We start from the raw sequence: 14,333 nt of genomic DNA, 5'->3' as shown, positions 1-14,333 counted from the left end.
AGGTATTAATTATTAACTCTACTTATTTGGAAAGTGATAGGAGTTAAATAACCAATTAACTTAATTAAAAATAATGGAACAAAATCAGTTAGAGGAAAACCTCTGCCACATTCAGAAGTTAAGAAAAACGGTTTATTTCAGGATACAGATGAAGGGGTACAACCTATATATATATAGCAAATGTCTGAGATTTTAAGGTAACGGATTCCCCAGTCCAGTTCCCTCCTTCCCCCCTTCTCTGCCTGGTTCTGAGCTCCCTAAGGATTACTCGGGCTTTTAATTGCAAACTTATGCCCACACAACAAAGAAAATATGCTTATAATAGATACTGATACCAAAAATATTGATATTATTATTACACATTACGTGACAGGATTATTTCCCAAACGACAAAACCACATAAACACACTCCCGGTCAAGTATTCCAGTTAAACTATGTCTGGACCAACTGAATGTTATATTCTTCAGCACCTTAAACACTAGAATGATTCACCTTTCTCAGAGTCAGTCAGCAAGAAGAGATCTGGGTGTTCTGGGTCATCAGCCATCATTACCATCCATCCTACCACAGATACGTTCTTATTTGATGTTGATTTGAACTGAGAGATAAAAAGATCATTAATGGAAACACCAAATTTAGGGCGCATCCTAAGTGAAAATGAAGGATAAGCACATTTTCAGTTTCTCCCGTGAGAGGTAAGATTTGTGACTTCATGTTGGTGGAGTCTGCTCACAGTCTTTTTCCTTACTACTAAATTCCATGTAGGCACGCCCCCTTTAGATAGTCTACTCCTCTTCAGATCCTTCCTAGCTTCAATTCTTCATCAAAACCTAACTATCTGAGTCTTGAGTCCCAAAAGAGCATGATCTGTCGCTGGGCCTAATAAATTCATCTCTGTGGTTTTTTTTCTGTTCCTTACTACACTGCCCCAACCAAACCCCTCCTTTATTAGGAAACACACCTGCATTTTAATCAGGGTGTTATCTTCTTTTTACCCAGCTTTATTGATATAATTAACACAGCATAACTTTAAAGTATACAATGTAATAGGGCTATTATCTGAAACCTGATGATTTACTAAACCAGCAGTACTATCAGACAAAAAAAAAATTTTTTTTAAAGTAAGCTCCAAGCCCAGCCTGGAGCCCAACACGGGGCTTGAACTCATGACCCTAAGGATCAAGACTGAGTTACCCTGGTGACCCAGACAATTCTTAGTAATATATTTTTACTTTATTTCTTAAAAAAGGTATTTTAGTATGCTTGTTACTTTTCTATACTTGAAATAAATATAATGGAAAAAAGAGCTATTAGAAAAGAACAGAAAATTAGGTTAATCTCATTCATGACCATAAATGAAAAAATATTAAGTAAAATATTGGTGTATAAAAAACCTAATGGGGCGTCTGGGTAGTACAGTCTCAGTTGAGTGTCTGACTCTTAGTTTCCGTTCAGGTCATGATCTCATGGTTGTGAAATGGAGCCCCACGTTGGGTCCCACGCTCAGCATGGAGTCTGCTTGAGATTCTCTCTCTCCCTCTGCCCCTCCTGCTCATGCTCTCTCTCTCACTCTCTAAAATAAATGAATAAATCTTTAAAAAAAAAACCAAAATAACTGGTATATGATGACCAATTTGGATTTATCTGAGGAATGTGAGGTTGGTTTAATGTTAGAAATCAACTAAGGCAACTAAATTGGGTTTATTTCGAGAAAGCAAGATGAGTTCAACTTTAGAAAAACCTCAGAAAAATTATTAAACTAAATCACCATTATTAACAGATTAAAAAGGAAAAAAAATACATTCAACTCAGTTTACCCAACAAGCGTTTGCAAAAATATAATGTGTATTTGCAACAGACTAGGATTAGAAAGTATAGAAGGAGTAATTCAATAAAGAGTATCCACCAAGCAAACCAAAACTTACACAAAAACCAAACCAAAATAAGCAGGAAAAGACCAAAAAGAAAGAAAGAAAGAAAGAAAGAAAGAAAGAAAGAAAGAAAGAAAAGAAAAGAAAAGAAAGAAATCCCCAAACCAAAACCCTGCAACACACACACTCAAAGGTAAAATGCTAAAAACATTTCAAAAATCAGTATCAAGGTAAGGATACCCATCATTGCTACTTCTATCCAACGGAGAATTTGAAGACCTAGTCAGCTTAACAGGTAACAAAAAGGAAATAAAAGGTGTAAGTGTAAGAAGAAGTAAAATGCCATTACTCACAGATGATAATACGGACAAAGAAAATCCACTCGTATCTACCAAATGAGTTAAGAATGAGCAAGGACACTTGGAAGAGATTAGTATGAAAATCAACTGTAATTCTAAAGACAGACAAACTGATTAACTGGTCAGAGAGAAAGAGAAAGTACAACCAGGACACTTGGAAAAGATCAGTATGAAAATCAAGCGTAATTCTAAAGACTGACTGACTGATTTGTCAGACAGAGAGAGAAAGCACAATCGGGGGAGCAGCAAGCAGAGGGAGAAGCAGGCTCCCCGCTGAGCAGAGAGCCGGATGTGGGACTCAATCTCAGGACCCTGGGATCATGACCTGAGCCAAAGGCAGATGCTTAACCAGCTGAGCCACGCAGGTGTCCCTCAACTGTAATTCTATACATGAGAAATAGAAAAGTCACTTCTAAGAGAGGTACCTAGCAATACACGTGACAAAAGCTATACAGGAGAAGTAAAACTGATAAAAGGCATCCATCCAAGAGGACATAAACCAATGAAGAAATACCATGAGATGAAGAAGATGGTCTGACTTGTAAAGATGCCAATTCTCCCTAAACTGACTTATACAGATTCAGTGTCATCTCAATAAAAATTTCAGTAGGGTTTTCCAGAACTTGAGAAGCTGATTCTAAAATTTATATACAAGAGCAAAGGAGCAGAAATAGCCAACATGCTGAGGACCTGCCCTGATACACATTAAGGCTCATAAAGCTACAGTAATTGAGGTCATGGGCTATAGGACAGGGACACACAAATAGGGCACTGGAAGTCAAGAGATGCAAATTCATGTGACAAGAGTGGACTCTGCAGCCTGAGGAAGGAAGAATGAATTGTTCGATAAATGATGCCAGGAAAATTGGTTATCCACACAGAAAAATCATGAAAACAAATGCTTGACCTTTCTGTATGCATTTACACCAAAGACTTTTTTGATTCTGCTGGTTTTCACATATAGCTGACCTTTGAACTACATGGGTTTGAACTATGCAGGTCTACTTAAAATGTGGATTTTTTGGATAAATACATTACAGTAAGTATATTAGTATATTTTTTCTTATGATTTTTTTTTTTTAGGATTTTATTTATTTGACAGAGAGCGAGATCACAAGTAGGCAGAGCAGCAAAGAGAGAGTGAGGGGGAAGCAGGCTCCCTGCTGAGCAGAGCGCCCGATGCAGGGCTCGATCCCAGGACCCTGGGATCATGACCTGAGCTGAACGCAGAAGCCTAACCCACTGAGCCACCCAGGCGCTCCTCTTACGATTTTCTTAACAGTTTTTCTAGCTTACTTTATTGTAGGAACACATCATATAATACATGAAATGTGTCAACCATTTATGTTACTGGTAAAGCTTTTTGATCAATAGCAGGCTACTGGCAGTTAAGTTTTTGGGGAGCTCCAAGTTATACACAGATTTTCAAATGCACAGGTGTGGAAAGGAGATGGGGTAGGTGCCTCCAGCCTAGTTGTTCAAGGGTCCACTGTACTAATGGGGGCATATTTGTACTCTGATTTCTGGTTTTCACTTATCGGTACTTCCTTATTGGTTAAGTATTTTGAGTCTTTATAGATGTCTATTGTAAACACTACAGAAATATTCTTCGACAGGTATCTTTGTGCACTTGTTCAAGGATTTCCACAGGACAGATTCTCAGAAAAGGAACCGCTGGTTGTTATTAAGTTAAATATGGACTAGGACTGCCCACCACAAAAGCAATACCAATTTAAACTTCTGAAAACCATGGACAACAGTCTATGTTTCCCTATACCATGGCCAAGGCTTATCTCCTCTTTCTCCTTTTCCAGTGTCTGTTTTATTCTCATGGAGCTGTGGAACGTCTTTAGTTTTGTTACAGATTTCTTTTCAGGTGCAGTCTTGGTCTTTAAAAAGTTAAACAGAATTTATTTCCTCTCCACCACACAATAATGGGTTCTAACATACCTACAATTTTTTTTTTATAATGAATTAACTTCCATTAAAGGGTATTTTTATAGTCAATGTTTTCATTTTAAGACATCCAACAAGGGGCTCCTGGGTGGCGCAGTTGGTTAAGCGTCTGCCTTCAGCTCAGGTCATGATCAAGCCCTGTGTTAGGGGACTCTGCTGCTCCCTCTCCCTCTGCCCCTCCCCACACCACCCCTGCTTGTGCTCTTTCTCTGAAATACATAAAACCTTAAAAAAAAAAAAAAAAGGCCCATCTAAAAATACAGACATAATAAGAGTCGCCCTTTGGTCTCCCCAGTTAGTCCACACTGCCAAGCCTATTCTGTTCCTCAGAGGCAAAAAAAAAGTATAAAACTTATGGGTTTGTGGGCTTCTGGAGTTCCCCCTTCTGCATTTACAGACTTACACAAACAGGTATATTCTCATTAGTGATTTTTTTCTGACTTTTAATTTCAAAGGCTGAAACTACAAAGTTGAAAGAATGCCGCAGTGGTTACCCACAAATCTACATTTTGTGCATTTGCTTGATCTTTTGAAAACTGAGTCTTAAATATTTCAACATGTATAGCATAAGAATGTATTTCTATATAACTATAATATACGTATCTAAGAAATTTAACAGACAAACCATTTTTTATAAAGTCCATATTAACATTTTTTCAGTCGTCCCAATTACGACCTTTGTAGTTTAAAAAAGAAGACATTATGTCCAGGATCCCACCAGAGCACACACTGCGTTTACCTTTCAAACTCTTCAGTCTCTTTTAACCTGTAAGAGTCCTCCTGTTCCCCTCAAGCCCCTCCATCCACCGAATTTTGGTCGTAAGAATCCAAGCCAGTTGTCTTGTACAATGTCCCACAATCTGGATTTGATTGTTTCTTCATGATTAGATTCAGGTTAAACCGCAAGAACACTACACAGGTGGTGCTCTGTTTACAGAATACATCTTAATCCTTTATCTGTTGCTTATATATATAGCCATTATTTGCTTTCAGTTTGTATTTTGTTTGAAAATGATTTTAGTAATTTTGTCCTTCATTGCTTCTAGTTCTGTGCCACATCTCTTCTAAATCTGATTCTGTAATATAAACAGGAGCCTGTCGCTCTACCCTCTATGTTGTTCTTGTAATTTCTTGTTTTCCCCGAATAGTTTTAATTTAAAAAGATTAGGAATATAGTCCATTTCCTTGGCACTCATTTGATTTCCTCACAAACCACTATGCTCTAATTTCATTTGGCTTCTTTCTAATAAGTTAGGAAAAAATAAAAAACATTTAATTTTGAATAGCTACTTTTTTTTTAATAATCGTCAACTAAGTGAAATCAAGCCAAGCATCTCAAAGGGGCTATGTGAAAAGTTAACTATATTCGAAGACAAAGGATTTAATTTCATTATAGCAACCTTTTTCCTCCCTTTGAGGATAGCAGTATTCATCAGGCAATTACTCTGCAAAATGTTTGCTGGAACTAGTCTGTGTAACTCTATGGGTTGTGTGAGCATTAGTGACTTTAACCAGACTACAAAAAACAGTCCTTTACCTCAATGTGCGGACTGTATCTAAACAACTGTAAAATATTAGTGGGCCAAAAAGCCAGAACTTCAGGGGTGCTTGGGTGGCTCAGTTGTTAAGTGTCTGACTTCTTGATTTCAGCTCAGATCATGATTTCAGAGTCGTGGGACTGAGCCCCACATCAGGCTCCTCAACCCTGGGCATAGAGCCTGTTGAAGAATTGCTCCTCCCCCCGCAACCCTCCCTTGGCCCCTTCCCCTACGCTCTCCCTTTCAAAACACACACACACACACACAAAACAAGACAAGACAGAACTTGAGAATTCATACGATTCCATTCAGGTACAGTCCACAAATGAAGCCATGTGTTGTTTAAGGAAACATTTATGGTAAACTCTGAAGAAGAGGAAGGCTATGATCAATGTGAAATTCAGGACAACGATAGATGTGGGTGTGGCAAGGAAGGAAGGAAGGAAGGAAGGAAGGGAGGAAGGAAGGGAGGGGATACCATCTTAGAGCACTTACAGCATTCATTTAAACTGAAAATGCACCCTTTTGGTTTGGTTATAAAGAACTAGAACCGTAAGAATAGAGAAGAGCTTCTCTGAATTATGCAATGTCACTAGATAATTTATACACAGTGAAAGGGCTCGATTTTTTTAGTGGATTACCTTTCCTCATATGGTAAACCACTTAATTTCACTCCAAAATACATGACTTAGAAATAAAATTCTTCTCAAGGGGATTTTATTAACGCAACATGGAAAATTTCTTCCTTTCAAAGACTGGATCACTAGCATATAAAAACAAAACAGCATGCAAAAAAGATTTATAGGAAGGCTCTACATTTGGAGAAAAGGTGCATTGAGAGGCTTCTTCTAAGTAATTTACAACACAAGAAAGTGGACTATAATAAGGAGAGTAACAATTACTCCTCTTCACTGTTGAGCAAAACCACTCCGTGTGAGACTGAGGTGGAAAGATCTTTAGATGACGGTCCCACTTTCTCACATTTTACAGATTATGAACTGAGACTCCAAAGCAATAGTTTTCAACTGTTTTCTGAATAAGAAACCCAGGCCTGGGAAGGTTTTGATGCCAAGACAGACAGTGGTAACGTGCACTTTTGACCTTTTGATGGAAAAGTAGCATTCAAAAAAAGAAAACTCTAAATAGGGAAGTTATTCCAAGACCTTTCCTGGAATGGTCTTACTAAATAAAAGTAATTCTACCACAACACTCACACAAGGAATAGACGTATAAGAACATCGGGATTAGAATATGGAAAAAATCCAAATGGCCGCATCCCATTAGGACGACTTTCTTACAACCACGAAGAGGTACTGAGACTCTGCTAGCAGTTTAGAGGAGGAAGACTTACATGCTTTCTTTCTGTAGCTTTTAGAGATTTGGCAGCATAGTAAAAAAGTTGTGTCCCACACAAAGCTGCCCAATACTTTGTCCACGATGCCACCTGGAAAGACAAACACAGAAACATATTACCACCGGCTTCTCAGTTTCTTTGCTTTCTTAGTGCTGATGACCACTAGCTCCACTCCAGCCACCTTAGCCTCGAGTTGAATCACTTCTGAAATCTTTACCTCCCACATTCCTGTCAGTTCCACCAAAAAGACTGCACTACTACTTTTATTCAGATAACTATTGGTTTCATCAAAAATCATACCACTTTTCAACATTATCGAGCCTTGCCGCTGCCTCCCCATCCTGTAGCCTCCTTCTCCTTTCTTCATTTTTAGCCAATACCACAGGGTCCAGCACTATATCCATTCCCTTCCAAATACTTGAATCTCACTGTCCCTCTCTCCTGACAGAACGCCAGCCTTATTTAAATATAAGTCTGATTACTTGGCACATTATAATAACTGAACATTGCTGGAGGCATCAAACTGTGCCAACTGGTAAAATCAGAACCAGCAATCTCATAAAGGAATCAATAGTACTTCATTTTTACCCCATCAAGTCATTATACTCTTCCTCTCTGGAGACAGCCATTTCATTCCTTTTCTTAAAAGTCCTAGTTCTCCATCCCCTTATAACAGCACTGCACACTTCCCAGAGAAAAATAGGTGAAATCTGGCGAGGGCTTCCTCATCTTCCCAGACCAAGTGTCTGTTTGCTGACCCACCTACTCAGCCTTTCTTCCTGCTGCAACAGAAGAGCTAATGCTGCTTCTATCAAAGGAGACACTCGACCCTCCTTTCATGCTCTAGATCCTACTCTCTCATTCCGTCAAGAAATCTGCTTCTGTAATTTACTCCTCTCTCCACTGTCTTGATTTCTCTCCCTCTCCCATCATTACACAAATGAGGCTTCACAGCACTCCCATCACTGAAAATCCCTCCACTGCCCGTCCCCTGCCGTAATAGAGAGCACCCAATTTCTTTGCTCCTGTTTACAGCATACCTTCTTGCAAGACTCTAATCTCTGACTCTACTTCTCTCTTGCCCATTTTCTCCTCAGCTTGTTCTCAGTTAGGCTGCTGTTGTCAAGGTCCTTGATCCCTGACACATCCCAAAGCCTCTATTCTTCACCACACTCAACCCCTTAGCAACATCCGGCATGGCTAGCCATTCCTTTCTTCTTGAAATACTGTAACCTCTACGCTTCTCTGGTAACAGTTCCTTTGTTTTCCTCTATGCTTCTCAGAGCAGACCCAGACGTGCTATAGAACTCTATCCTCAGCCCTCTTTTTCTCCCCAGCCATACTTTCTTCACAGATAATCAGTCTCACCTGGTCTCATACTTCAAACACCGTCTGTATGCTAACAGCACTCAAATCTCCATCTCTGGCCACCATCTCCGGCAGAACTTCTGAACTGTACTTTTTAGAGACAAACTGATGTCTCCACTTCTATACTTAAAACGCATAGTTAAGTGAACTTAGCCAAGACTTACTGGCCCCCAACCCTGACACCACCTTCACCCCATTTTCTCTCTCTCATACACTGCACCTAATACCTCATCAAGCAACCCCGACTGTCCTCTCTGACTTTGTCTCCTCCACTTGCTGTGCCTCAGGACCACGGGCCTTCTCGCTGCCTGAACTCGGGATCCTCACGTGGCTGGCTCACCTGTGCATTCAGCCTCTCCTCATCCTCTCACTTGCCATCCCATCCCCTTATTTCAAGGGCTTACTTTCTGTCTGTCTCGTTGGAATGTCACCTGCACAAGGCAGGCGCGTGGCCTCATCTTGTTTGCTGCTCTATTTCCAGCATCTAGCACACAAGAGCGTCATAATGCCCCAGCTGACACACTCCTCCTAGTTTTTCCTAGCTGGCCTCGTGCAGCTTCTCGACTATGTGTGCCTGAGGTTTACTGTGACATAAGCAGCAATATCAGACTGCTTAGATGTAAACCGCTTTTACATTTGAAGAAGCTATCATATCTTCAAAAGTGTTAAGTCTGGATACACACTGAAGTTTTATTCCAAAACAGATAAATTATACTATTATTTGAGAAAAGAAAAAAAAAAGTCTTCTTTCGTTAGCAGTCAAACTGCTTGCTGCTACTGGGAAAGAAGCAGCTTCTAAGTTATCTACAAAAGGCTCTGTGCCACTAAACTTTTATCGTTTAAAAAAAAAACAGAACAAAGGTTTGGAGGACATTTTACTATCTGGGTTTCATGAAGGAAAATGAAACTGCATTACAGAGATTTAAATAAACAATTTAGGACTAACAAAACAAAACTAGCTGCATTCCACATCCGGGGGTTGTTACTCTCTATTCTTTATCTTTCCTAAACTTATTACTAAAATATTTCATAACAGCATATATTTTCAAGATTCTCCGAGAAGTGGTTTTGTGTAAGAACGGTATTAAGGGACGGAGAGGAGTACGGGAGCACCCTCAACGTATGATCTAACAAGTCTAAATTAAGAAACCTGATGAGGCAAATGCGCATTTCCAATTATTTCAAATGTACTATACATCTGGTCTTATTTAATTGTTTTCATATTTTTTAGGGTCCTCTATGTTTGCTTATTTTTAGAGATGTGTTAAAATATAATACATCAAGATCTTACCGTAGGCTTTTTGCCTTCTTTTAACAAAGTTTTTCTCCTGAGAACACCTTGAATAGTAACAGCTCCTGGATATAAATGCACTGCCAAATCCTCTGATTCTGCAGAACTATAATAATGGAATGAAAAAAAGAATATGTGAGACCTTTTGTGTACAGCAGTTACAAAGAAGGTACTTAACTGCAACATAATTACTCTTAATTTTAAAACCTTGTTACTGTACTTGGCATTAGAAGACACAATTATAAAGGCTTACTGATCTAAAATTTATAAGCTGTCACAAAAGTTTAATCAGGAAGTTATTAAAGTCAGCAGATGGTTAAAAAACACACACTTTATTACATATTTGAACAAATGTGATTTAGAAAGAATAGAGCGATTCACTTTAGTGAAGATTAAATTAAGGATTTAAGACTTTTTCTTCTTCTTAACATGCCACATTTGCATCACTGCTGTAAACATTTTTTCCCATTAGAAACTTTAAGTCCTGGTAGGAAAGGTGAGGATTCTTTTTGTTAAAAAGTATTCAGGCATATAAAATTCAAAACAGAAAGAGCAGAAGTTCAAAAAATAAAGAAAGGAAAAAGAAAACCCATGCTTAATTTAATTCTGAAACAGGTGAGAGAAGCGGTATAGGCAATAACAACATATTTAAAAAACAAGTGTACTGCAGTTAAGTTGTAATGACATTTAAATGCTCTCAATGCGTAAGTGTTTGATTATAGCCTAACAGCTCTCCAAGAAAGGAATAATTCCAAAACTCAAGATTTCCTTTTCCCTGATCTTAAGAAAACCACCACAAAATAACTAAACATTTGAATATCTTTCCCCAACTGCCTTAAGGCCCTATATTTAATAAAACAACAGTAACTTCTACAAGTCAATTAAAACATACATACTAATAAAAATCTGTCATTCTCTGGGGATCTGACATGATCTGCAGAATTCCTACAACAGGGAAGAAAACTGAAGATTGCCAGGTTATCCCGTTATGATTATTTAGGTGTCTTCAAAGCGACTTAAAAACCTAGAGACCACTAGAAATTTCATGCTACTGCTATTTATATTCAGGGAGGAATACACAGAGAGATTAGACACCAAACTGATAGAAAGCTTACTTCTGAAGTTGGCTATTTCATTTGTTGTATTATGAAGTGGCTGATTACCCATTACCAGTAACCTCCAGCCCCATGTCAATCTAACAGTCTCATTTCCTTCTGCAGCTAGTATGGTACAGGAAGAGACCTGGTTTAACTAATAAACCACTGAACAAAATGAATTTAAAAGCACAAACAGTATTTACTGAGACTTATCGAAATTCAGAGTCTGCAGTATATATGGAAAATTCTTAACAAAGATGAACTGGAGACTTACTGGCCAAGTAAATGCTGTGACAGTAGCCTTTGAATAATGCTTATCCAAGAAGCAGCAGCTGTTATAAGGCCACCAAGTTGGAATTAATTTTGCAATCAGCTCAGTGGATCAGAAAGAAAAGTTCAAATTTATCTCTAGATTAAATCTTGGGAAGAAAGCTTTTGTGGGTATTTTTTTAATTTTTAAGCCAATTAATTGAGAAAGAACAGAGATACTGTGAGATCACACCCATTTAGCCAATCACCAACACCAGAGGGGAGTTCTGTGACCCCTGAATGCAGGGGGATTGTACCTGCTGGCCTTCATGTGGCTTCGATAGCCATTTCGTGCCACTCGTGTCACCGGGCCGAGAGAATGGTATAATCTGTTCCTGTTGGATTCCATTATAAATCGTATATATTACATATGCATTTATTCACAACAATACCTAGAACAATGTAACAACTTCTTCCTGTAATACCGTTTTCTAAATCCTACAAAGGACAGTATGTGGTTGCTCCTCTTTTTTTAAGCATGCAGCACAGATTTAAAAAAAGATGTTTTCTTCTACTACTGACTCTAGAAATACAGGTCTTAGTATATACCATACATTTTATATACATTTGCTTTCACAAATCTGCTAAGATAATTAAAGAGTTATTTATAACCAGCACTATCAAAACCTGGAAAATACTTCAAAAATCCTTTTGTTTCTATTTCAGTTCTTGGACTCCAATTTAAAAATGGTATCTGGATCTATATAAATAACTCATTTTTATGGTATGTCCCTATGAAGACACCTAAAAGCAATGTGGGCTCTAAACTTAAAATTAATGTGGCCTAAACATCTCTATTTTCCTCTCTATCCTTTACGTTAAATCCAAAAAACTAATAAAAGAGACAAGCTGAGTAAAAAGGCATTATTTTATTTCTACATCAACTGAAATAAATGGTAAAGCCAATAAATGATAAAAATGGTTTGAGATAATATTTATCCAAAATGGCATGTAATACTTAACGAAGGAAATAAACACACACACACACACACACACACACACACACACACACAGAATCACCAACACTTCTTTGCCTGGGAAAAGCCAACGGTTGCACTGTTGATAAATGTGATTTAAAACAAAAAGCTTTATTGTAGCAACTTAAACAGCAACATATTTGATGTCTCTGTAGGAAATAAGGACAGAGAGTGATATGTTCAACATTCAGAAAACTATTTTCGAATTCACTCTCTACAAGAAGTATTTAAAAAATCCTAGCTCTTTATTTATTGTTTATTATTCCATGTCTGAATCTTGCCGGGAAGCATTAATTTGCTCTCAAAATTCCAAAAGCCACAGATTTAAACTTGGCACAAGTACAGACTTTTTTTTTAGCTGCAAACGTCTGCAAAGCAAAACATCTGTCATAGAAGAAATATATTGTTTTGAGATGTGAAGGTGACACCGTTAAATACTTTCTTCAGGAGTAACCTGCTGGGATGAGAACAGATTACTGAATACAACACCCTCCTGGTGCAAACCGAGAAATGATTTTTTTTCAATCAATGTTTTTTATCTAACGATTACAGTACACCCTATAATCAACATATGATGGCTCTTCCTGGAGGGAAAGAACTAAAGTCAAGTCTTGTACAGACAGCATGCCAGAGGCAACTTATGTTTTTCTCGTTTCAGGCAAACCCTAGTAAAGAGACTGAATTCAAAAGCTGGAAGAGAAATAGAATGCAAAAACAAGTTGTGAAGGCCCCTCAAAAACAATAAGACTTAGGAACACTGATAAGGTAGAAAGGCTCAAGAGTACTTTGAAATGCTGGGTCTACAAATAAAATCTTAATCACGTAACAGAAAAATAAGAATATAATATTCCAATTAAACAGCATGAAATTAACCAATTCCAGTATCATTTACGGATAGTCAATAAAATTGTTTTCTACTAAAAAAGTGACTGATACGGAGTTAGATAACTATTTTCAATGCCATCAATTTCAACATGGCCCTCAAAGCTGCTTAGAAACTTAGGCTACTCAGTTTATATACGAAAGGGAGCAATTATTTTGTCAAAAGTCAAGCATCCTGTAAATATAAAAATGGAAGAACTGAAATGGCCAAAGACAATATAAAAGTTCTAAAGGATGTTTAGTAAATAAATTATTTGCACTGTTTGGCTACATTTTTAAGGAGATCTTACATTCGAAGATCATTATTAGCATATATGCTGTAGGCAGATGGCAACTTTTAAAGCTTAAAGCAATAAAGAAAGGAGAAGGGAACATGCCTTACAGGATTTCAGTAGAAATCTGTGCACTCTGTACATACTCCGAGGTAATGTCAATTTAAATTCAAACTTCAAGCTGCTTTACTTATAGTATAATTTAACACTGAGTCTTTTTGCCCTTGACAAGGTAGCAGAGAATGAAGTAGACTATGCTACTTAATGCCTTAAAATTTCTTAAATGAACCAGAATTTAAAGAAATAATTTTAAACACATAAGTAGGTAAGTTGACTATGACTGGTTATTATGATTTTAAATTTATAATTTTAAAAGCAATAAAGTTCATGTATGTATCAAGTCACCAAATAAACACGTATTTATTAGCTAAGACTTAAATATCAACTTTAATTTCTGCCACCAGGTGGAAGCTTATAAATAGTCCCTTATGGATATGTAACAAATATTATCTGTTAAAATGCATATGATCACATCTTTTAAGAAAGACTAACTAAACTTGAAGCAGTTCAAATGAATAATTCTTACCTTTCAAAAGCAGGCCATGAGGTCTCTTCACTTAGTTCAGAACCATCACTGCTACCTAAAATAAAAAATTATTCTATTTTTTAAACATCAGAATTACAGTTTAATTTTGTATTTTAAAAATAGATTCTTCAATTGTACTTCTAAAATGACAGTCATGTTATTCGTGGGTGAACATCCACATATTAATTCTTCCTTCTAGTATTAATGCTGCTAGGCTCATTCTGTAGTATGTTGGAATTTAGTAAGACTACCTAAAATAACAAAATAGCATAGAACATTTTTGTGGAGCTGCTTACAGCTCAGATTCATTTTGCTAATAAACAATTTTCTACCATTAGAGAAGGTACCGTAAGCACAAAATTTTTTAAATTTAAAAATACGATCAAAATTTAAGACCAATATAGTTGAGAAATTCTTAGAGGTTCATGCTCTATTTTATCTCTACAAGCCTTTTAAAACCTTTTATGATCCT

The 14,333-nt window shown here is 37.3% G+C and overlaps 1 protein-coding gene across 3 annotated transcripts in view; it reads right to left on the bottom strand.

The window, feature by feature from the left end:
• The window catches only part of RALGPS2 (Ral GEF with PH domain and SH3 binding motif 2), a 153,825-nt gene that overhangs the window by 6,020 nt on the left and 133,472 nt on the right, over positions 1 to 14,333 (bottom strand). For 2 of the 3 annotated variants that reach the window (XM_032862575.1, XM_032862578.1), the window contains 5 exons: positions 13,862 to 13,916; positions 11,402 to 11,479; positions 9,739 to 9,844; positions 7,077 to 7,169; positions 494 to 599 (listed from right to left, as the gene is read on the bottom strand). In XM_032862575.1, coding sequence (XP_032718466.1) covers positions 494 to 599; positions 7,077 to 7,169; positions 9,739 to 9,844; positions 11,402 to 11,479; positions 13,862 to 13,916 — 438 coding nt within the window. The remainder of the gene's footprint in view (positions 1 to 493; positions 600 to 7,076; positions 7,170 to 9,738; positions 9,845 to 11,401; positions 11,480 to 13,861; positions 13,917 to 14,333) is intronic. The other variant, XM_032862577.1, reaches the window with a different exon arrangement.

The sequence above is a fragment of the Lontra canadensis genome, unplaced genomic scaffold (assembly GCF_010015895.1).
Source record: "Lontra canadensis isolate GAN:19392208 unplaced genomic scaffold, GSC_riverotter_1.0 scaffold24, whole genome shotgun sequence".
NCBI lineage: Eukaryota > Metazoa > Chordata > Mammalia > Carnivora > Mustelidae > Lontra > Lontra canadensis.
Note: the sequence above shows the minus strand (reverse complement) of the source record. Positions and strands in the feature narration are given on the sequence as shown.